This window comes from Vombatus ursinus, unplaced genomic scaffold (genome assembly GCF_900497805.2).
Source record: "Vombatus ursinus unplaced genomic scaffold, bare-nosed wombat genome assembly UNPS02014863.1, whole genome shotgun sequence".
NCBI classification, from domain to species: Eukaryota; Metazoa; Chordata; class Mammalia; order Diprotodontia; family Vombatidae; genus Vombatus; species Vombatus ursinus.
Window position 1 is genome coordinate 30311265 of NW_020954641.1, and position 23367 is coordinate 30334631.

Below are 23367 nucleotides of genomic sequence, written 5' to 3' on the forward strand. Positions count from 1 at the left end.
GGCTACAAAACAATCCAAACTTAAAACAATCTTGGAGATTGCTCTTTTTATGTACTTGCTAAAAAGCCTTGACCTTTACTGGAAGTTACTTAACCATATGGGGAGCAGGTAGTCGGCACAGTGGGCCTGAAGGAAGACCAAAGCTCAAATACAGCCTCAGATACTTACTGGATGTGTGAGCCTGAGCAAGTCACTTAACCTCCATCTGCCTGGTTTTTTTTTTTTTAAGCTATAAAATGGAGACAATAATAGCACCTACCTCCCAAGGATTGTTGTAAGAATCAAATGAGATATTTGTAAAGAGATTAGCACAGTGCCTGGCACATAGTAGGTGCTTAATAAATGCTTGTTTTCCTTCTTCCTTCCTTGAAGGGTATGGATTAGGTTAAGATGGATCCAAGGTCATTATCTAGCCCTCGAAGTCGAAATTTTAGAAAAAGGCAACTACCATATTAACATGGCAGTGCTCCTCTCTAAAATTAGTGTTCATTAACCAAATATAAATAAACCTTTTTCAAAAAGAAATTTCCTCAGATCCATATTTCACACCTTTTTAAGAAAACCACCATAACCTAGTTAATAGGTGTTAATCCTTAAAGATTCAGTATAATCACCAGTGCAGATCATTAGGTACAGGTTTTTGTTTGTTTGTTTGTGGGGGGGGGGGGGGGGGAATTCAGGCAATGACTTGCAAAATATTGCAAAAAATACAAGGAAAAAACTTGCAGGTTTCATTTACCCAGAGCATTCCCCTTCTAAGGGCAGAGAAGCCAAAAAACAAGTCACCGTCAAAGAAAAATAACACACCAACACGAAGAGAGCCTCAAAGAAAGTTGTTTGGACAGAAAAACCTGTGCAGAATTACCCTTAAGCTCCCCTTCCATGTTCTTTCCCTGAAGAAAATGTGATATCCCTATCTTTTATATGGGAATTTATTTGTACATATGTATAGAATTGGTATGGCCTTAATGCCACAGTTAAGGACCCGGTTGGCAGCACATTAAGCAACTGCTTCCTTAATGCAACATTTTTACTTTGAACTAAACTCTTAACTTGTATGATTCCACCTTGTTTTTTTGCATGAATTCTCGACAAATGTATTGGTAGATATTTTTTGGCTTGAAAAAAATCTATTTCTGCAGTTTTAAAATGGAATGTAAGATTTCTGTGGTACATATATATATAAATATATTTATTGAACTAGCTGTACACCCATCCATGCTGATTCCAACAAGAAAAATGAAAAAAAAAATAAAAGTTTTCTGAAATTTTCTCTGAGTGCACTGGTTCGACTTACAATTATTTACTAATCATTGATGGCTGGGGCCAGTTGGGGCTGGAAAGATAAACGCATGCAGAACTAGATGAGTTAAGAAATAGAAAGTACCTGAGATGTACAAGATTCGGGGCTGGGGGGAAAGGGAGGTTTACTGGGGTAGTGTCGAAGTCCAAGATCCTATCCAATTCTCAAATTCTATGATTCCTAAGTAGGAAAGACAGGTCAAGATCAACTAAGTCTAAGAAGTGTCGGTAACCTTTGTAGCCAAGTAAGCATTACAATTCTGGGTTCCAAATAACCAAAAAATAAAGGAAACTAGAAAATTTTCTAAGAATTAGGCTTTAGGGAACACCCTATACTTCATTTTACATTCTCACTACAAGTGTTATGAGCCCTAACCTTGCCTCTCCCCCCCACATACACATATAAGGAAGTTCTCATTTTTTACATTTCCTTACATAGCATCACAAATTCAGAGAGATGTTTAATTTCCTGTCTTTTTTTCTCCCAGCTATCTTTACTTCCTCTCTTCTCATAGAGAAATAATCCAGGAGGCAGAGAACATGAGAAAAAAAGGGACCTAGTTCAGCCTCTACAATTCACTTAACCATCACTGAGCATAATGCCTGTTTTGGTAAGCACTTAATAATGCTTACTAATTCCATCAAATGAAGCTGTTAAACAGATTATCCCCCAAATTACAATCTTCCCAAAGTTAACTTGTTATGGCCAAGATCCTTAGACTCAAACTCAGGCCTAGATGCTAATTCCAGTGTTAGTCACTAAAATTTCCTCTAAGTTACATTCACTTCCACACTAGGCCCAGAATTACCCCATGGGTTAAAAAAAAAATTTTTTTTGGTCTAAATCAAGGGTAGGGAACCTATGGCCTCAAGGCCACATGTGGCCCTTGAGGTCCTCAAATGTGGCCCTTTGACTGAATCCAAACTTCACAGAACAAATCCCCTTAAAAAAAGGATTTGTTCTGTAAAATCTGAACCCAATCAAAAGGTTGCACCTAAGGACCTAGAAGGTCACATGAGCAGGTTCCCCCAACCATCCCCACCCCCCCTGTCTAAATGGTGTTTAAAGTTCTTTTCAACTGACATTTTCCCCAAGGTCCCCATCAGCTTTGCTATGCTTTTTGCCATACCCTTTTTGTATTTTGTTTCATTATTCCCCATTCATGCTCCTGCTTGAACACCAACACCACTCTTTTTTCTTTTAGTGGTTTTATTAATCTCTAATGCCACACTGGAACACAAACTACAAATTCTACAAAGGTATTCAAAAAAGCTCATATGGCTAGAATGTGAAGTTTTTCAGCCACGGCAACTCCCAAAAATATTCCTATCAAGGCACAGAGATCGGAATGCCCACTAACAAATCCAATTATTGGTTCCTGAGTATTTCCTATAATAATTTTACATTAAAACGTTAAAAAAATTTTTCAGAAATAACATTTAAACATTTAATTTTGTTGACTTTCTGCATTGAGTGGGTTGTTCTATCTACTGGAGCCCTGAATTCAAATCCTCACTTATTTTTACTGCAAAAATTCCACCTACCCAAGTTGAATTGTTCATTTAACCTATTCTGATTATCTTTTACAAGTAAAGTAATTGCTGTCATTGGGTCGTTTTAGTTCTATCTGACTTTTCATGACCCCATTTGGGGTTTTCTTGGCAAAGATACTGGAGTATCCTGGATACTGGAATGCATAGAATACTAGAATTTTCCTCTCCAGCTCATTTTAGAGATGAAGAACTGAAGTGAACTGGGTTCAGTGACTTGTCCTGGGCCACACAACTAGTAACTATCTGAGGCCAGATTTGCAGTAATGAAGATGAGGCTTCCTGATTCCAAGCCCAGTGCTCCATCCACTGTGCCACCTGGGTGATGTATTAAATTACTGATATTTATTTCCCTATTAAATACAGTCTCAAGTGTTCTAAAACTTTTAGTAAGGTAAGAGAAACAAATATGATACTAGTTTTATATATTTAAGATCATAAAATGATGGAGCTAGAAAGGATGTTAATCTTATAGTTAAAAAAACCCCGCATTTTACAAATCAGAACACGAGTCCAGAGATGTGATTTGCCCAATATCACAGTTAACTAGCATAAAGAAATAAGGTCCCACATTTGTATGGAATATTGAGCTATTAAAAATGGTCACTGATAGCCTACTTCAGAAAAACTGAAGGTTCTAATGTACAGGAATAAAATACCACATAAAAAATTTAGAAACAATGGTTATGATTTACAAAAAAGAAACAAACCTCAGAAAACTACTCTTGCCCATATGTTTAAAATGTCATGCAACAAAATACTTTGCTTTCTATTTAGCAAGAGTGCTAGATGTTTATTTGTAATTCAAGCTCCAGATTCAACTCCATTTTGTGGCAAATATTTATGTAGCCCCTTCTCCAACCCACTCAATCCACAAGGGCCTAAGAAAAGAAAACGAGTAAGTAAAACTTCATCTGGCACATGCTGACATGCAAATCTGGAATAGGTCACATTTCTTCATCCCTGAAATTCTTTTTAAAAAACTTAAGTTGACCAAAAAAGAAAATCTTTTATTAAAATTGCACCATCACTTACTTATCCTATGCTATGAACCCTCTACTTCAACTGAAGTCTGTCAAGTCAGAATCTTTAATCTCCTCAAACATAAGCAAGGTTGTAAGGCCCAGTTAGAAATGGTGTGTACATTATGGTAGAGAACAGGCAGAAAGCTGCGTTCATTCATAGTTCCTTCTGTTTCAGATTTTTGCATTGTGGCTTCATTACTTTAAAGTATACACAAAACATAAGATGCCCATAATTAGAATTAAAAAAACAAAAAAACCATGTTCCAAAAAAAAGTTTTTTTTTTTAATTTCCCACACCCCTGTGCCCCTTTACTAGCCAAAGAAATTAAATTCACAGAAACCACAAACTCACCTCTAAACAGACTGTGTAAGTCTCACACATTACACAAAAGCTAGTTTTGGTTTTTCAAGTGTACTTGCAAAAAGATTTATACTCTTCAACCATAAACAGTCAATACCAACATAAACATTTACTTAACTCCTCTAATAGTAAGTGACTACACAGGGCAATGGAAGTATAAACAAATTAACATTACTGCTTAATAATTAGTGTCAGAGCTAGAAGAAACATCTGGAACTTAGTCATCTAGTTAAGATCCCTCCTCTTCTCATTTTACAAATGAGGAAATATAGCCCCACATCATTAGTGGTAACCCAGGATTAGAACCCACATCCCCTAAGATTCCTGGAACATTATTATCAATAAAAGGAAATGCCAAATTAGAAAAGTTTTCAAGTTCAATGTTACTGCATGACTACCCTTGGGTCTTATACCAAATCAAGGCTGACAAAAGAACTCGAAAATTTCAAGATTCCAAATCCAGAAATCCAATGTGATTTTAAAAGAGAATGAGGAGAGTGCTGGATTCTCTACCCTCCCCCCCACACCCCATTCAATTTTTATCAGAAAGATAAAGTGAAAATAAGAATCCTTAGCTTGCTAACCAAGCAAAAGAAGCAATTCATGGTCATTTTCATTTTCCAGTTGCCTTTGTTCTCTCTACAATTCAAATGATTCTCAAAGTATATTTCACAGAACAATAAAGTACCACAAGTTTTGCTAGGGATGAAACTCCTCCCCCCAATCCAATACTCAGACATTCCCCAGTCCTCATACCTTTAGCATGCTCTCCATAGCACCAGGAAGTACACATCAGCAGCTCACACTTTCCTCACTCAAGTAATGGAAAATGGGGGGAGGGTGGCCCCCTCAGGACATATCCCATGGATATGAAGGAAGTTTGAGAGGAGATTAATCCCAAGACCCATATAATAGGGGTTGGAGGCCCAAATCCTCTTTTATTGCTAATTTTGAAACTCAGGGCACCATGACAGTAAGCAAAGAGCAAAAAAAAATTTCTGAAAACAATGGCTTCTGGATTCTTGAATTGAGTTATTTACTGATACCAAATCTTAATTTATATGTTAAAATAGCAATTCAACAAATGTCATCTTTTTGTTGCATGGTATATGGTATTAAATAATAAGTGTATTAGCCTGAACGGAAAAAGTACAATAAAACCCCAACCAGGTTTGAATATATTGAATGTACTTGTCATGTCTGTACCCAAATATATTTTCGATTTTCCGGTGCAAATACACAGAAATTAAGCTTATCAGTTCCTTAGAGTAGATTTCACTAATTCATAGAGTTTTCATTTTAACTAGTGCTGTGAAATTATTTAGCTTCATAACCAAATCTTCCTTGCGTCCTCCCTCCCTTTCAATGTCATTCAGATAGCTCCCAGATCCTTTAACTTGGTGACCTTCTTTGGATATATTTCATCTTGTCAATATCCTTCCTTAAATATAGTGCCCAAAACAGAAAAGGTTAACAGTTCCCTCATTCTAGATACTATATTAATGGAACTTCACTTTTTTGACTCGATACTAAAAAAAAATTCAGATAAAAGTAGCTACCTATTTCATCTTTTTTAAACACAAATGAGATTTTGAATTTGTCAAAGTTTTCATCTTAACAGATTCAGTTCATCAAACTAGTCTGCAAAGATCTTTGGACTCTGGCTTCATGTTATCTGTAAATTTTAAGTAATTCTGCCTTTCATGTATGTTAAGGATGAAAACGCTGGATAACAGAACACAGTCCTGAGTAGACCGGAGATCTCCCCTTTTCCACCCAGAGTTCAATCCATTACTCTTTGGATATGATTGTTCAATCAAATTCCCAAATACACATTGTATACTACCAACCAAGTTATAACATGATCTGCTCAATAGTTTCAAAATAAAGTGAACTTTCCCATTCCCCTTCCAAAGTAGAATATGACCAGCAATGTAGACAAAAAAATATATAAAGATCCCCTAAAAAGTATTTAGGATTGAATAGCTTTGCTCTATGGATAAATAACAGAGAAATCAAGGCTAGATTTCACAAGCATCTAAATGAAATCCTACATAAACCACCTCCTAGCACCAACTAATCACAATACACACTGCCATTTAATTAGTTCTTACCTTTACATGCACCTTTCATCCTAAAAACTTTTTAAAAAACTGTTCATACTTTGAAAATACGACCTATATACTAAGAACAGAACTGGAAAAAATAAACTTATCAGGCAGCTATGAATTTCTGTGATAGCTAGCCAGAATTCCAGTATAAGGGTTTCAAATTTCTTCTAATATGTTGTGACTATAGACCAGATATGGATTATGACTAATTGATAAGATGAAAAATTTTAGGTGTAAAGACCTAAAAGAATAGTCTCTCTTCCAATCAAGAGTGCCTCAGAAGTATTCCAGTTTAGATTCTTCTTCTGTATCTTTAGGAACCAGGTAGTTAAGTATGAACACTTGATAAAATAATATAATTTGATAATACTTGAGATGAAAAGAATCTAACAAACATTTCAGGGAAAAATTCCCACATACTCTGAACCTGATAAAGCAAATCTAGATGTTTTTATTTTTTATTTATTTTAAAACAATTTGCCAAGACTGGAATGAGAGATAAATAGAAGGCACAACAATTTTGCTGTTTTTTTGTTTTGTTTTGTTTTTTTACAAATACAAACTAAAACATGAAAAAAAACTCCCGACTTCAATAAAAAATTTTTTCCACAAATTCAGGAAAAGCGTTTTGAAGAATTGAATTCTACACATTTAAAACCTATCCCACAATCCAAAATTCCAAGTGGTAAAAACAGTAGTTTAGAATTCATTTTTGTGTGATCACGTATCAAAAGCAAAAAAAAAAAAAAAAGTTCTATGAATACCCTTTATTCCGTTTTTTAACCATGCCACAGAGAAAAGTGTGACTGTCAATTTTTCCAGTGGCAACAATTCCAAACCAGAGAGTAGTCATGGCCCTCAATGAAAAACTGGGGTTTTTCCTGCCCTCAAAATGCTTGCCAAATCCTGGGTTTCTGACCAATTCTTGGAACACGTGGAAAAGGAAAAAGAAAATTATTCCAATCTCAGTTATAAGCAAAAGATATAGTCCTTTGGGATAAAACCGCTGTTGTAAAAAGAAAAAAAAGAAAAGAAAAAAAGAAAAAAATCTAGTCCGTGTATTTGAGGTGAGCAAGGAATTTCAGTTTTTTTCTTCTTTAAAAATCAACTTTTCCTAAAATATTGTTCCACAAAACTGGAATTGGGGGAAAGGACTCAGGGGGGCAGTGGGGGATGAAACAGCACACACAAAAAAACCATTAACACAAACAAAAAAGGGCCTGAAATTGTATCAAACGTAGGCAGTCTATATAACAGGCTAGGGTCACATTCCAAGATACCCAAGGCTGAAATTCACAACGCTGCAGGAGCAAAGGTTTGTGCCATCATGTGAAGATCTGTGTGCCGAATTCATTGACGTTGACCAATCCCCCTTCCAGCTCCAAATCCTGTTTTCTGAGACATTCCTCCACGGGGAGGCCCTCTTATTCCGCCACCTAGCCCACTGCGTGGGCCTCCTGGTCCACGTGGTCTGTTATCTCGACGATCACCTTCTCTGGCAGCTCGTGTCTTCTTCTCCTCAACATTCAAACGCACCTCACCTCTAAACATGATGGGCTGTAAAAGTTAAAGATTTCTAAAATTACTGTTCCTGAATGCTACCAAATATTGAATGTGTAAGTTAGACAAAAATGCAACATGCTTGTTCTAAAAATTCACTTACGAGCTGGCTGTTAGGAATTCAGAACATAAAAGCAAAAGCAAGTGGGCTAAAAACAATGACATTTGACATTTATATAACACTGTGATTTTCAAAGTACTTTGGTTCAATTTCTAGGCTAACCTTATAAAGCCTTTACACCTTAACACAATTGCAAAAAAATGGCCTCAGGATACATATGTGGTCCATTCCCCCCAACCCAAGCTGCCACAAAAGGTAGGTAAACTATAAAGTCTATTAAGAGTTCAGAGTGATATAATAATAGAAGAAACACTGAGTTCTTAAAGATGAGAAAAGGTAAGCTTCCGAAAGGCTATTGCTTAATTTGTTTTAACATACAAATGGGAAAAGAAAAGTTAAAATAGGCCTGATTCATTCAGTCATTTAATAAATAAAACTGAGAGACTGAAGAGGAAGGGACACATAAAGAAATTCCTAATACTTAAAAGTTAACCAACAAATGAATGGGTTATCTTGAGGGGTACCATGCTTTGACACAAGGTTTTCAAGCAGAAGCTAGATGATTATTTGCCAAAGATCTTTCTAGGGGAGATTCAGGCTTATGTCATCTTTAAGGTCCCTCCCAATTCCAGGATTTCATTACTCTTTCAGAAACCATTTATCAAGTGCCTGCTGTGTGGACAAAGCATTTTGCCGGATACCAGATAATAACACACTACTGCTCTACTGCCAGGCCCTTACAATCCAGCAGAAGGTAATATGGGCAAAACACAAAGAACAAACACTACGTTGAGCTTAGAAAAGAATAGATTAATTAATTTAAAAAGTGTGTAAGAATACCAAATTTTGGATTAGCTTCAAATTTTGCATCATTTTTCTACTGGTTGCTTAAACTATTAGTAAAAAAATACACAATATAATCTTCTGCAAAAACAATGTTTTGTAGATGGTAGTTTTTCTACAAAATTTTGTGTATATAAACACAAAAGACAAAACAATGTACCACCCTAGTCACATAAGTAAGTATTCTCTTCTGACACCAAATTAATCTTCCTAATAGAAGTGCTGGGTTGCTGTATAGAAGTTTTTCTGTAAGGAACTCATCTCTACACAAAAAATGGGTGTGTTAATCAGTCTCAAGTAATTTATTCAAACAATGATTATTTCCACATTATATCTATTACAATTATTTGTTTGTACACAAAACTATGCTTGGCAACAGGACAAGATTTTGGAATGAATGGTAGTATTTTTGAACATCTTGAGTTTTAGCTATAAAGCCGCTATGCATATACAGTCGCTGTTTGCAAAACAGGGTAGAGGTGCTTTATGTAGTTTTATGCACTTTTTAACATTTTAATACTTTTTTCATATAAAAAAAAGTATTAAAGAGACCAAAATGGAATTCAGCAATCACTTGGTCAATTCTAACAAGAAAAATTAATATTCTCATAAAATAAGAGCCATGAAATATTTTAAAACATACAAACTTTCACTACCAATATGCCACAATTACTTAGAAATACAATAATATATGTATGGAAAATATTCTTACCCTGCTGCCAAGGATCTTCTGAACTGGCTCTGGGTCATCAAACACCACAAAACCAAAATTGGGTAGCTTCCCACCACTATTAATTCGAAGTTCCACAACATTCCCGTAACCTTTGAACGAAACACAGAAACCTTTGGTCATTTGTTAGGCCTGTTGTTATGCCAAAAGAACTTACACTTTCAACCCAAGTTTCAACAATTCAGTAACCTACTTTGGAAGAAATCTTTTAGTTCTGCTTTGTCCACATCATGTGGAAGATTTCCAACAAAAAGCTGATGACTGTCTGGATATCTCACAATTCTCCTTGTATCCATATCACCCTGTTCACCACCTTCACGAACTTGAAAAGAAACAAAATGCTTCAAGTCATTAAAAAAAAAATCAATAAAAGTTTGTACTGATTTCAATGGCCCATATATCACATATCAATAAAGGTTCCAGCCAACTATTACTAACAATTAGAGAAAAAAAGACTCCTTATCATCTAGTCTGAAACACAAAAATCAAAACCTTTAAGACAAAGCACACTTTCGAAAGTCTTACTTGGCCTGGGTCCCCTTTGAGGTGGGATATTAGTTCGTTGTTCCCTCACTCTCTGGTCCCTCTGGGGCCTCTGTGGTGGTGTCTGAGATTCTGGTTTTGATTCTGGGCGAGCCTGGATTAAAAACAATTTAATTTGTATGTAAATAATCAAATCTCACCACGTTAGATCTAAATTATCTGTGACAATCTGTGGACCATTTTTTTTCCTCTGTCCTAGAGAACCAACAAAAAGAATGCTTCTAAAGCCAAATCAAGAGTAGGTCCATCCAACTTTCATATTAGAACCTCACCTGTGAAGCTGGTACTTTAACAACATGAGGTGGTATCCCAGACACTGGAACAGCTCCACTAGGTGGAAGGTTCTTACTGGTCACAGAAGCCCAGGAAAATGTCTAAAAGAAATAATGTAAACAAAGAAAGATCAGCCATAACATACAACTTTATATAATAGGTTTTTGTTTCTTAGAAGCAGAGACCATCCTTGCAGATAATCTCAATGCAACAAGTTTACATACTCACCCACTCCACTTTCAAGAGTGTTTTTCAGCCTTAAGGTTTGCCTTAAAGCCTGGATAGAGTCCCAAACATAGATAATACTACCTAAGCAATCTTTAAAAGGAGAGTGACCACAATGTTATCTGCTTTAGGACAGAATTATTGTTTCATTAAAGGTAACAAGGCATAATATAGAATACTTCTCCCCAGGAAAAAGGATTCATTCTAGAACTCAAGATAAATCAGCTCAAGATACCTTGAGCTTGTCAAAATACAAAAGGGAAGGCAGGAGGAGGAGACAGGAGTCAGGGGGAAAAATAAGGACAAGACATTCAACAGAACATGACTACAGATGAAATAATGTGCCACTTATGTGTAGGGGGAAGCAGAAAAAGAGGGAGGAGGGGAGGTGATAAATATGTTCCTCTGGCAAAGGAAAAGAATCAAGGGGTTGATTTTTAATAGGTTGATATAAAGGGCTAAGTAGAACAGCTATGGGTATTGAGTACTGAACAAGCAAAATGCAGGAGGACATGGAGACTATTAATAGTCAAGAATACAGTGACAATCCATCAAATCAAGTTAAAAGGAAGGGGTGAAGGATGTACGGGTTATAAGGCTATGGTGAACTCAAAAAATTTTTTAAATACTCATGAAGATGAATTTTCATACACTATGCATATAGTGTTCAGAGCTTATTACTCACATCTTGAAAAGTGGCAAAAATGATAAAATTTGGAATAGTCAATCTTATGGGAGCTGTACAAAGACAGGCACAATTAGTGCATTGATGGTGGAGCTGTCAATCAGTACAACATTTTCGAAAGCAATTTGGAATTATGCAAATAAAATAAAACGTCCATACCCTTTAAGCCCTGAGATTTCAATATCAGTCTTATACTCCATGAAGGCCATTGTTAACAAGTCCAAACATAGATCAAAATACTTATAGCAGCACTTTTTGGTAATAGTAAAGAATTAAAAACAAAGCAAATGCCCATCAATTGAGAAATGGCTAAATAAACTGTGGTACATGAATATAATGGATTATCATTGTGCAGTTAAAAAATGACCAATATGATGAATACAGAAAAGCATGGAAGGATTTACATGAACTGATACACAGAGAATTAAGCAGAGCCAAGAAAACAATATATACAATGACAATGTAAAAAAAAAAGAGAATCATAAAAGTGAATGTTGCAAATTTACAAAGAACAAGCAAGCATAGCTCCAAAGAAGAGATATGAGAAGACATCCCATTCCGTTCTTTTGTAGAAATTGGAGAGGTCCCCAGTAGTAATAAATTACATTTTTTAGACTTTTTCAATGAGTTGATCAGTTATTCTTTTTTCTCCTTTTATTATTTGTGTTTTAAAAACATTTGTTATGTGGGATGACTTTCTGAAAAGGAATAGTGGAAAGAATACAGAGGATTTTAGTGAGATTTTAAAAAAGACAAAATTTATTTTAAAAAAGGAAAGTTAAGCATCTTGAATTTTGTTATCAGATAAGCAAGACTGAGAATTTAACATGCAACTTTCACTAAAACCTTCTACACATATACTATACAAATTACTGGATCATTAAGAATTGGTGTTGCCAGATAGAAGTAATTATTAATCTTCCTTACCCTCAAGTCCTCCTGTACTGCTGGAGCAGAATCCACGGGTACAGGAGAGGAGCTCTTTTGAGTCTCCTCAGAAACAGGCTCTTCCAAAGCTGGCTCAGACTTTTCTTCATGAATTTCAGGTTCAGCTTCTTGCTCAGGCTCTGGTTCTGGCTCTGGCTCTGGTTCAGCAACAGGCTCCTCCAGGTGCTCCTCCAGGTCATTGCTTGTAATATGAAGCAACAACAAGTCATTCTATTTCCTGGAGTCCAACAGTAAAGCTGACTGTGTCTTGGTTCCAGGGCTTTGACCCCAGCCATGAACCAAAAACAAGAAATAATAATTCTCCAGAAGACTGGAGAAAAAGAATCACAGGTTGGTGGATTTTTTAAAAATGCTTGTTGGTTTGTTTTAAACTGGAAATTAATTTTCTAAAAAATAGTCATCTTTCTCTTTCATAGTACACACAAGACATAAAAGCATTTTATAACCATTCAAAATTGGATCAAATTAAATATCAAAAACAATGTTTCATTCAGCATAATCCTGTCTTACAATACTTAGTTCTATTGTTGTTTGTCATGCTGCTTTGCCTCTTCCAGTTAAATTCCAAGCTCAAGGAAGACAAAGCATTTAAAACAATGCTCAATAACTGTGACTAAAAAACCTAAGGGAGTACTGCCCCTAAACCTTTTTATCTTTACATATGGTTGATGTAGTTTTGGTGAATTCTTTTAAGTGTAAAACAAAAATAAAACACGCTGAAAGGTATTACTTATTTTATAACAATAACAATTCACATTTAGGTTTGCAAAGAACTTCTCCCAACTACCCTATGAGGTACAGAGTTCAGAGAGTCTCCATTTTACACATGAGGAAATTGAGCCTTTGAGAGATTAAGTGACTTTTCCATATTTGATATGAAGAGCCAGGAGGTATCTCAGAGATGGGGCACTTAGGTGACGCACTGCATAGTGTCAGCCCTGGAGTCAAGAGGACCTGAGTTCAAATCTGGCCTCAGCCACTTGCTAGCTGTGTGACCATGGGCAAATCACTTAACCTTGGCCACAGTTCCTCATCTATAAAACGAGCTAGAGAAGGAAAAGGTAAACCACTTCAGCATCTTTACAAGAAAACCCCAAATGGGGTCACAAAGAGTTGGACGTAAATGAAACAGAACAACAATCCCACAGATAGGAAATGATGAACCTCCTCCCAACTCCAAGTCTTCATTGTGCTACTTTGTCTCTTAACAATTTATAAAATATAAATTCAAGGTTATTTTACCATTCAGAGCTCAAAACACTCCAAAGCACTGTTTTCCTTCTTAGAAAAGATTCTTGAGATTCTAGAATCTATGAGTCTAAGGTTCATTTACGAATTCCTACTAAAACTCAAGGAAATTGACTATAGAAACAAGTTTCTATTTGGTTATAAAAAAGTTTCTTTACCTGACAGTCGGGTCATAAAAATTTCCAGAGTCATCAGGAACTACCTCAGGGGTCTGCTGTCTTTCCTCTGGTTCTTCTACTTCTTCCTCAGATTCTGTATTGGGGAACAATATTAATTAAAACAATTATGCAACTATTCAATCAAGAGGTATAAATTTGCAACAAAAAAAAAATTAGGTAAAACACTTGGAGCAGCAGCTAAGTGGCACAGTAGATAAGAGTACTGGCCCTGGAGTCAGGAAAACCCGTGTTCAAATCCAGCCTCAGACACTAGACACTTACTAGCTGTGGGACTCCAGGCAAGTCACTTACCCCTGACTCACCAAAACAAAACAAAAAAAAAAATTTGGAGAGATACACAATACATGAGAAAGCAACCCTATTTACCAGATCCTTTATAATCAATTTAAGGCTTTAGCTCTTTGTGGAAGCATCCTTCAGTGAAAACTACAATTTCACTAGTGAAAAGAATTTATAAGGTATAGCTGAGAGTATACAGTACAATGTCTGGCATTCATTACATTCTTTCTTATTTATAAAGTCGCTTGTGTTACCTCCTTTGCCCTCTAAATAAAAATGAATTAAGATGGAGTATATGGCAGAATCATCTTAAACCTCAACTAGGAGGACTGAGTTACTCATACATCAAAAAGACCACTGTAAGAAATCCATTAGATGGTCTTGTCATTTGGAGCCAGCAGTGTGCTGGTAATATTTAACTAACAACTAACTGGCTCTCTGGGAGGGAAATGGTATATACAGTTTATACTTTTAAGTTTAATTTGCATTGTTACCATTTTTCTTTATCACTTTCTTAAATCTGGACAAACAAAACAATAAACCCAGCCCTGAAGTTGTAGGTTTGCCAATTACCAAGTGGCAAATTCTTTGAAAATTTAACAATCAGCTCCCATGAGCTGGTTCGAGCACAAGGTGGTTAACAAAAAGAAAATGTAGATCCTGACCCATTCAAATTAAATAGAAAAAAACCTTTTCTTCAGGTAAGTTACAATTACAAAGATTCAAAAAGTGGTCAATGAACTAAAAATGTTAGCCTCTATGTGGTAGCCCTGAGACACTGATAGCTGACCAATAAACCAGCATATAAAAAGAAAAGTCAGTATGTATTTTCTTTACCTTCTTGGGGTTCAGTAACAAAACCACCAAAAACTTCATCTTGGTATCGGAAGATGTCATTATGTACATAGAATTTGTTTGCAACAGAACCCTGAAATGCAAGAGGGGAAATATATTCACTTACTCAGCTGGCATTTCAAGAACCTGATCATCTAAAGTATGAAGATTGACTAAAATGAGCTTAACACCATTTTTTAGTGTAAAATCTATTGTGCTCAATATTATAAACACCAGCAAAGCTCTAAAAGTATTTTCTTAAAAAACCACATGCATCAACACTTCTTGAATACTACATGTTAACATCCTTGCAGATCTGTAATTTATATTTAAGATCCCTTAAATTACAAATAGGGTATGGATGGACACAGGCACTCAGAAACAAATTCAGTTTACACTACCCAGCAGTGATGAGGGTAGTTAACATAAAGTTTCAGGCAGAAGTTCAAACAAGGCCAAAAACAAAAGGCTAAATAAGGAAAGTAATGAAAGCTGACTGTGAAGGTAGGAGGCTCTGGGAGCAATGCAGCATCGGTCGTAATACAGTATAAGGAAAACAGTGACGTCCTGGCACCTCCAAGAGCGAGGCATATAGCCTGCAAGTAGCAGCTGATAACGCCAGAAGTTAAAGAGAAAAGGCAATGGCACCCCGGTTTGCAACTGGGCAAAACAGCACCAGAGCCCTGATCAGCTACAGGCAGGAACCAAATGGGGTCACATACGACCCAGATACCTCCAAGGGAAGGCCCCAGATGGTTAAATAGGTCAATAAGAAGGGCTCAAGCCTCTCCTTTGTTGCTATTTTGATGAAGCCCTCACAATTTTGCTAAAAGGAACAGGGGGCAGAAGTCACTGTGCTGTGAAGCTGACATGTGACCCTGGCCACTTAGATTACTGGTGATCAGAGCTGGGAGTGGTATTGTGAGCCAGGAATCAAGTGGAGGAGTCCTGGGGCAGTTTGAGTTAACTTTGCCCTGAGGTGGACTGATCTGGGACCTAGCAATGAGCAATTTGGGCAAAGAAGCATAAAAAGTTTTAGGTTTTTGGCTGAAAGCTCCCAAGATCCCAGAGAACTTCCCTTTACATTACTTTTAATCTCCTCAGTCAAGGTCCTTCTCCTTTCCAGGCTACTTTTTATTAACTGCCTTGGGGTTGGGGGGGTTGTTGGACATGGTTTAAGTCAAGGAACTGTTCATCTCAACTCTAAGGTTCTAAGGAATTCATTAAAGTAGATGTGGGAAATATGACCTGGACAGTACTTTGTACTTGGTTTATCTAGAGGTTTAGTAAAATGGAGAAATTATTCTAATTATGTGAATGTTAAAGACTTTCTCTGAGCTGAGACTTAAAGCAGTACCATGTAAACAATTTTTCCAAGTGCAATGAGTTGTGTTCAATTCATTCTAGGTCTCACCTTTTAGTAAGAACACTGACAAACTGAAATATTATCTAAAAGGGAATAACCACAATGGTAAGGAAGGCCCTCAAAATCATGTTCTGTAAGAGGAGGGTCACAGGAGGAAGAATGCATCCCCACGAGTGACAGAAGAAACATAACTGAAGAGCCATCAAGTCAAAGAATTAGAGAACATAACTAAGACTACTGGTAAGCAAGTTACATGAAGTTCATACCAGCCCAATATGATGTCAAGAACTTCCTACTGTAATCAAAGCTGCCAAACAGTGAAACTGGCTGTATCACAATGAGTTTCCCTTACAAGAAATACTCAATTTTACATGTCTTGTTGCAGATAGGGGATTCAATGCCTCTATGCTATGATTTTATATTTCTAAATTTTTTTAATTGACCTCTTGTCCACCAAGAAAAAACCCAAAGCAACAGACTAGAGTTACAAATTAGACAACTAAAACAATAGCTACTGAGACAGACAAAACAAAAGAGAAGTTAATAATTTGATTATTATAAAAGCAGTTCAACTTGTGAGTTTTAAGTGGTTTTAAGTCTTTTTCAATAGTTATGCACCAATTCACTATTTCTTTAGATTTGAGGTTGTCACACATTAAAAATGACAGTTCACATCAATACATACCTCTGGTGCAAGTACAAATGTCTGCATGAATCTCCTAAATGCTTGGTTATTATTGGACAGCAATCCCATCACCTGGACCACAACACCATCATTGAGGGTAGCATGAGCATCCACATGACGAATCTTAGTGTGACAATTCGTAAAGTTTTGGGACATCACTTTCCGATGGATTTCCTAAAGATGCCAGGCAACAGTCAGCTAACCCAATTTAAATTTATTCAGTCAGTTTCAACAAGAGACCAAATTAAGTTGAATTAATTCATTTTGTAAGTTTGTAGTTTAGTTTCAAGGGTACCTTTCTTTTTCTTTTCTTTTTTTGCTTTTATCCTAGAAAATTCTATTATCTATAGCTAAAAGCCCCAGGTTTTCTTAATAATTTCACTACATTAATAGTTCCTTTCTCTGATCTCCCATGTCTCCACTCAGCTTCAAGACCTACCTAAAATGCCACCTTAGGGGCAGCTAGGTGGCACACATAGAGCACTGACCCTGGTGTAAGGAGGACCTGAGTTCAAAACTATCCTCAGACACATAACACTCATTAGCTGTGTGACTCTGGGCAAGTCACTTAACCCCAACTGCCTCACAAAAAAATATACATGTACAAAACAAAAAATAAAAAAATAAAATGCCACCTTGTCCTTGTTTCCCAACCTGATTCCTTCTACTTACACATTTATCATATCCTTTTGCAGAAATTCCACTTAGCCCAACCTGCTTCTAAGTTAGTTGAGGGCAAGAATTATCTTTATCACTGAGCGTATAGTACACTGCATAACTGGTACTTGAAAAACACTGAATGAACCAAAAATAATCATGATTTCTAGGATTACCAAATTATCATAAAAGGTACGGAAAAGAACTAAAAACTAAGTCTCTGTTACAAAATCTGCATAAAACAATTATCCTGTAATTATTTTGCTTTAAAGATTTTCTTCTTTTAAATTAATTACAGCTAAGTGACTAAAACCACGCCAATAAATTTTTGTCAGTTCAAAGTCAGTCTATTTAGAAATAGTTATTTCTCATAATTTTAAATTTTGTTTTGAAGTAATTCGATTTTACAATAACCAAAGTTTCAAAATACTTACTTTTTGTCCATAGACAGCATCAGCTGGTTTTCCATTGGAATCCAAACCTCCATGAACATAAGATGAGTTCTTTCCATAAAACCTGTAAAACAAGACCTGATGACCCTCAAAAATCTTGCTTAACTTTTTATTCTTAAAACTTGCCTTCTAATTCAATTACCCAAGTTTTCTTTATACTTAGAAGTGGAACTTTAAAAGAACCAATGCCTGTTTTACCTATATAGTCCTCAAGTAGGGCAAACCTGAGAACTTTTTTTAAGTGCATTCAGTGGCTAGTTATCATTTAGAAAGCACTTTCCTCCACAGCCATACAATCAGTAAAAGTATCAATAACCTTAATTTTACAGATGAGGAAACAAAAGTCTCCTAATTCACGCTAATAAGCGACAATCGATTTCAATCTAGTTTCTGATTCAAAGGCTCTTTCTACTGTATCATGACACTTCTACTGATGAAGAGGAAACATTCTGCATTCTATAACTGTCCAGTTTAACAAAAAGGAATGCCTACCTATGCAGCATGTCTGGTGCCTGGTTCAGCAAAGTATAATACTGTCTCACAAATTCCCGCCCGACCAGCAGGGGACTTGGCTTCTCCATAACCATCTCTTTGGTCAACTGCAACCTAGGAAAAAAAAATGTGACAAATCTAATGTGTATTTACTCTGTATCCAGATGGGATACTTATAATAACTTAAAACACAAAACAGATAATTATATTCAATCAAAAGTAAAAGCAACTTAAAAAAGAAGAGCACACTTAACTCTAAAGGTCATTTCAAAAGAACAACTGTGCACTAAGTGGGCTTTTCATTCTCTCTGAAATCATTTACCCAGCAACCATAAGAAAAACTCAGGGTTTAGAAAAAAAAAATTCTTACAAGCTTTGTGGTGACATTAGCCAATATACTATTAACAGGATTCCAAAAAAATTCCAAAGGCTAGAATGAGACTGAAACCAATTAAAATAAATTTTAAAGCTACAGGTTAAGTTCCACACTGAGATAAGAAGATTCAGTTATAAAGTCTAGGATGGAAGGAAGAATGTTTTTATTGTACCATGGAAGTGTTTTGTATTGTACTGTGTTGGGCTGTTTTATCCTGTATGGGATTCTTGAGACAACAGTGTATTGTGGGGTTGGTGAAGGGGAAGACACTTGAAAAATAGCCCTTCAAATATCTGAAGGACTGCCATAAGAAAGCAAACATCCTGTGTAGCTTCAAAGAGCAGGACCATAACCAAAATAAAATTGCAAGGAAGAAGCATTCAAATGAATAAGGAAAAATTTCTAAATAAGGAGTCATAAAACAATGAAATGGCTTACTTCAGGAAGTAATAAATCTTCTATCACTGAGAGTGATCAAATAAAAGCTAGATTGGACTAACCAACCTTCCTAATTCAGAGATTCTACATATACATGTATTTATCAATGAAGGAAAAATAGAACAAGACCAGATTCACATAAAATATTTATAAAATTTACCAAAAAAAATCACAATTTTCAAATATAGAATTAAATGTATTTACAATGGAATTTATAAATAAAAATTCTAAGTCATAAAATAATACAGTCTATAATACAATTCCTGCAGAACTGAAGTGGAGGCTCACCTAAAGAGCAAGTCCAGTATAGACTAGTATAAATATTCTAAAGAGAATCATCAATTACTCACAAAACTGGTCATACTTTTTGACTCAGCAATTCCTGCTAAGATTCTATCCCCACCAAATTCCCCCCCCACACACACACATACACATATCACGGGGAGGAAAAAACCTCTCTACAAATATTCAGGGCTAATTCATTTGTAACACCCCAAAATGGAAACAGTACGTCCAAAAATTGGAGAATGGCTAAATTATGGTATATCCAATTAAGAAAATGCTGTGGGGGCTAATTAAAAAACCAGTAAATACTGAAACCTAAAAGGAAATATGGAAATGTCAGTATGAGGTAACAGTGAAATAAGCAAAACCACAGCTAAATACATACTAACAGGGATAGGGAAAAGGAAGGACCAAAAAGATTCAGAATTTCAGACAGGTCTATATAAGAGGAAAAAGCAAACCATCTTTTTTTCCCTGTTATTTACTAATTCCTTTGGTTCTGCCTTATTAAAGGCTAGGAGTTATGGTAAGTACTTTCCCTTCCATTTTTTGTGGAGTTAAGTAACTCAACATGGAACACTACATTATTACTATTGGACTTGATTGATATATTCAGTTCTGCTGAACTGCTTTATCTTCCTCCTTTTTATACAGGATGATTTTTTAAATGGAAAGAAAACAGTGGGAAGTGAGGTGATGTAAAGATTATCAAAAAGTTTTATAGACCATAAGATATATGGGGCTGAAATGCCATAATTGTGGCAAATACATAAGTATAGGGAGAAGAGAAAATTGGATTTATATTAAATAGTTATATTCCCCTAGATGAAAAACTTTGGCCTTAAAAGCCTTAACTCAGTTGATTTTTCAACCAGTTTAGAAAATGCATTGAGATAGCTGATCCATTCCTGACTTTCTTACCAGAAAAAGCCTAGGTGGTTTACAATGCTAAAAAAATTTAATTTGAAAGTATAAAATAAATACTCACAAGAGAACTTAATTCAAACTAAAAGCATACCAAGATCTCACTACCCAAGTTCTTTTGATATTCATCAGAAGTATATTTAAATCTATGTGAAGGAAGATATATTTAATTCTAAAAAGAAGCAAAACGTTAAATCAAGGATTGCTTCCTATTCTTACCTGCAATACCAAAATATGGTTAAAAATGTCTTAATATTTGAGACAGACTCTGGGTGGTAGGCTATACACAGCACATTAAGTGGACTCCCATCTTCTCTCTAGATGTATCTGCTGTTTATGTGCCAGCACCATCTGCTCACTTCCTAGTCAATAACTGACTGTAACTTTACAAGCTTCATCTTTATACGACTGACACCTTGAATGAACATTGTATTCAGTGGCTAATTGCCATTATAGAATAGCTTTATTTTAGGGTTCCTTCAGGACCACAGGCTAATAAATTTAAAGTTCTAGGGGACATCAGAACATTTCATCCAACCTCATTTTACTAAGAACTGAGACTCAAAGAGAATAAGTAACTTGACCAAGGTCATTAAGTGACAAAGCTAGAATTTGAACCCAGGTCCTGCCTCCAGTTACAACACTTTCAACTATGCCCTAGTGCCTCCATAAAAGCATCTTTCACATCCAACCTCCTGTCAAGTAAGTTTAAAAGATTAAATGAAATAAAAATATCTGCAAACTTCCATCCTTTTCCTTGTTAATATCATACCCATTCTCATGATTATCTAAGTAACCAATCCAAATAAAGGCAACATAAACCTGTGAACTAAATTAATTACCCCTCAATCCAGGTATCTTTTTAAAGCTACATCGCTAAACGTAGACATAGTTATGCTAAACTAATTTTCACCTGCTTTGTGGAATTTTCTACCATCTGTTATAATCCTGCAGCTTGGAAGAAAATCAATGTAGTCCATCCATCAAGTTACCAAATTGCAGTTATGTAAATGTTTGATAGTGCAAGTAAAATATTAAGCAAACCAAGACTCAAATTTACCAAACTGATTAGCATTTTTAATTCTAGCAAACAGATGCTCCATCAGTTTGTGCCCAAAATAGGCAATAACCATGTAAAACCAACTCTTTTTTTTTCAATAAAGTATTTCTGCTATAATTTCTTGTTTGTATCAGATTTCCTTCAAATATCCTTGTCATTTCCCTTGCAGTTTAATAAAAAGAAAGATTCACAAGACATCAGATAAGTCAACTGAAGTCTTTCCTCGGTAGCTACTTTACATGCTGGTCAACAAAAAATGCAAAATGGCAGATATGGCAAGAGGAATGGCTAGGTCTTTTTAATTTAACTCCTTAAGTTCATGCCAGTTTTATCAATTAGTTAATACCAGTGGAGCAAGTATTCAAAGGTTAAAACTAAAAGTTACTAAAATTCGAACAGAGTAATGGGTATAGTATACTTACACGAACCGATACGGAGTAAAGTGAACAGAACCAGGACAGCAATTTATAAAAGGACTACCACCTAAAGAAAACTGGAAAATTTAAGAACTATGATCAATTTAATGACTAATTATGCCACCAGAAAACTGATAATAAATCAAAGCATTTCTAGGCAGAGGTGATGAATTTAGAGGTGTAGAATGAAATACATTCTGTGTGTGTTGTTTGTTTTTTTACTATGCTTACTCGTTACAAGAAATGACTTGGGGGAGGGGTAGTCGTGGGGTGGAATTGAGAAATAGTGATGCAAAAAAAAAAAGAAAAATCAAAGAACTAAAGCATTTTAAAAATATGGAAAAGACAGTGAACAGTCAGAAAGGGATAAATAAGCAAGGCGAATAATGTCACATTTAATCTTTTTTATTGAGTTCATAATGAAAAGGAAAATTTAATTTAAAAAGGCAAATAAATACCCTCCCCTAAAGTCCTATTCACTTGCCTTGCCGTATGTGTGGAGGTGATTCTAGGCCAGGAGTGGAGAACCTGCGGCCTCAAGGCCATATGTGGCCTTCTTGGTCCTTGGGTGCAGCCATCTGACTGAGTCCAAATTTTACAGAACAAATCCTTTTATTAAGGGGATTTGTTCTGTGAAGTTTGGATTCAGTCAAAAGGCAACAATTGAGGGCTTTGAGGCCCAAGGTTCCCCACCCCTGTCCTAGGCTATCCAGTAGATCTCAGGTTCTTTTAGGTGCTACAAAACTAGAAAGGTTCTATATATATTATCAGAAGACTAGCTAAGTACAGAGCTGCCTATCACACATCACCAAGCTGGATACAGGGAAATGTATTTATTGGCTAGAGAAAGTTTCAAAACGAATTGTGTAAGAAAAGCGCTCAAAAGAATTCACAGATCCTTTAAGTAGAGACTTTTGTTTGGACCAGACCTGTGACTGGAATGAGAAACTCCTCTTACACTCTCTTTACCAATGTATATGGACACCTGCTCTACAACTTAATCTCAGAGTTGCCTAGGGCACTGAGAGGTTAAATGACTTGCCCAGAATTACAGAGCCTTGTGTCAGAGACAGGACTTGAAATCAGGACATTCCCTGCTCCAAAGCCAGCTGTCTATTCACCACACCAAGACATCTCTCATTAAACACTAAGAATGTAGATTGCATATGCAAACCCTCTTTTTTAGAGCTCTGCCAAAAGGCTTGGACACAAAAGCATGGGGATGGGGTAGTAGTAAGGGTTAAGGGGTGAAGGTGAGGGGATGATGATGAACAGTCTTTCCCTTTCCCAGTGTTTAGGGTTATTTTAGACTTTACCTGAGGGCAAACTACCCATACGGTCTTTGACCCTGACCTTGGGAAGAGTTTGTAGGCAACAAAGGCTGAAAGCCAAGCCAAGTAAAGAAGACAGAAAGGATGGGAAACTTTGACATTGGCAGGACAAGGAGAATGTTGAGGT

General features: G+C 36.0%; 1 protein-coding gene across 3 annotated transcripts in view; it reads right to left on the reverse strand.

Annotated features, from left to right (window-relative positions):
• Window positions 1-7102: 7102 nt before the first annotated feature.
• G3BP1 (G3BP stress granule assembly factor 1) overlaps window positions 7103-23367 on the reverse strand; it is a 29673-nt gene continuing 13408 nt past the window's right edge. The window contains exons 2-13 of one of the 3 annotated variants that reach the window (XM_027841799.1): window positions 21916-21986; window positions 18411-18524; window positions 17901-17982; window positions 16810-16983; window positions 14762-14852; window positions 13625-13718; window positions 12198-12399; window positions 10360-10461; window positions 10070-10181; window positions 9738-9866; window positions 9527-9657; window positions 7103-7907 (exon numbers count right to left, since the gene is read on the reverse strand). In XM_027841799.1, the coding sequence (XP_027697600.1) occupies window positions 7701-7907; window positions 9527-9657; window positions 9738-9866; window positions 10070-10181; window positions 10360-10461; window positions 12198-12399; window positions 13625-13718; window positions 14762-14852; window positions 16810-16983; window positions 17901-17982; window positions 18411-18505 (1419 nt within the window). In that variant the 5' untranslated portion in view covers window positions 18506-18524; window positions 21916-21986 and the 3' untranslated portion in view covers window positions 7103-7700. The remainder of the gene's footprint in view (window positions 7908-9526; window positions 9658-9737; window positions 9867-10069; window positions 10182-10359; window positions 10462-12197; window positions 12400-13624; window positions 13719-14761; window positions 14853-16809; window positions 16984-17900; window positions 17983-18410; window positions 18525-21915; window positions 21987-23367) is intronic. The other 2 variants (XM_027841800.1, XM_027841798.1) reach the window with 2 other exon arrangements.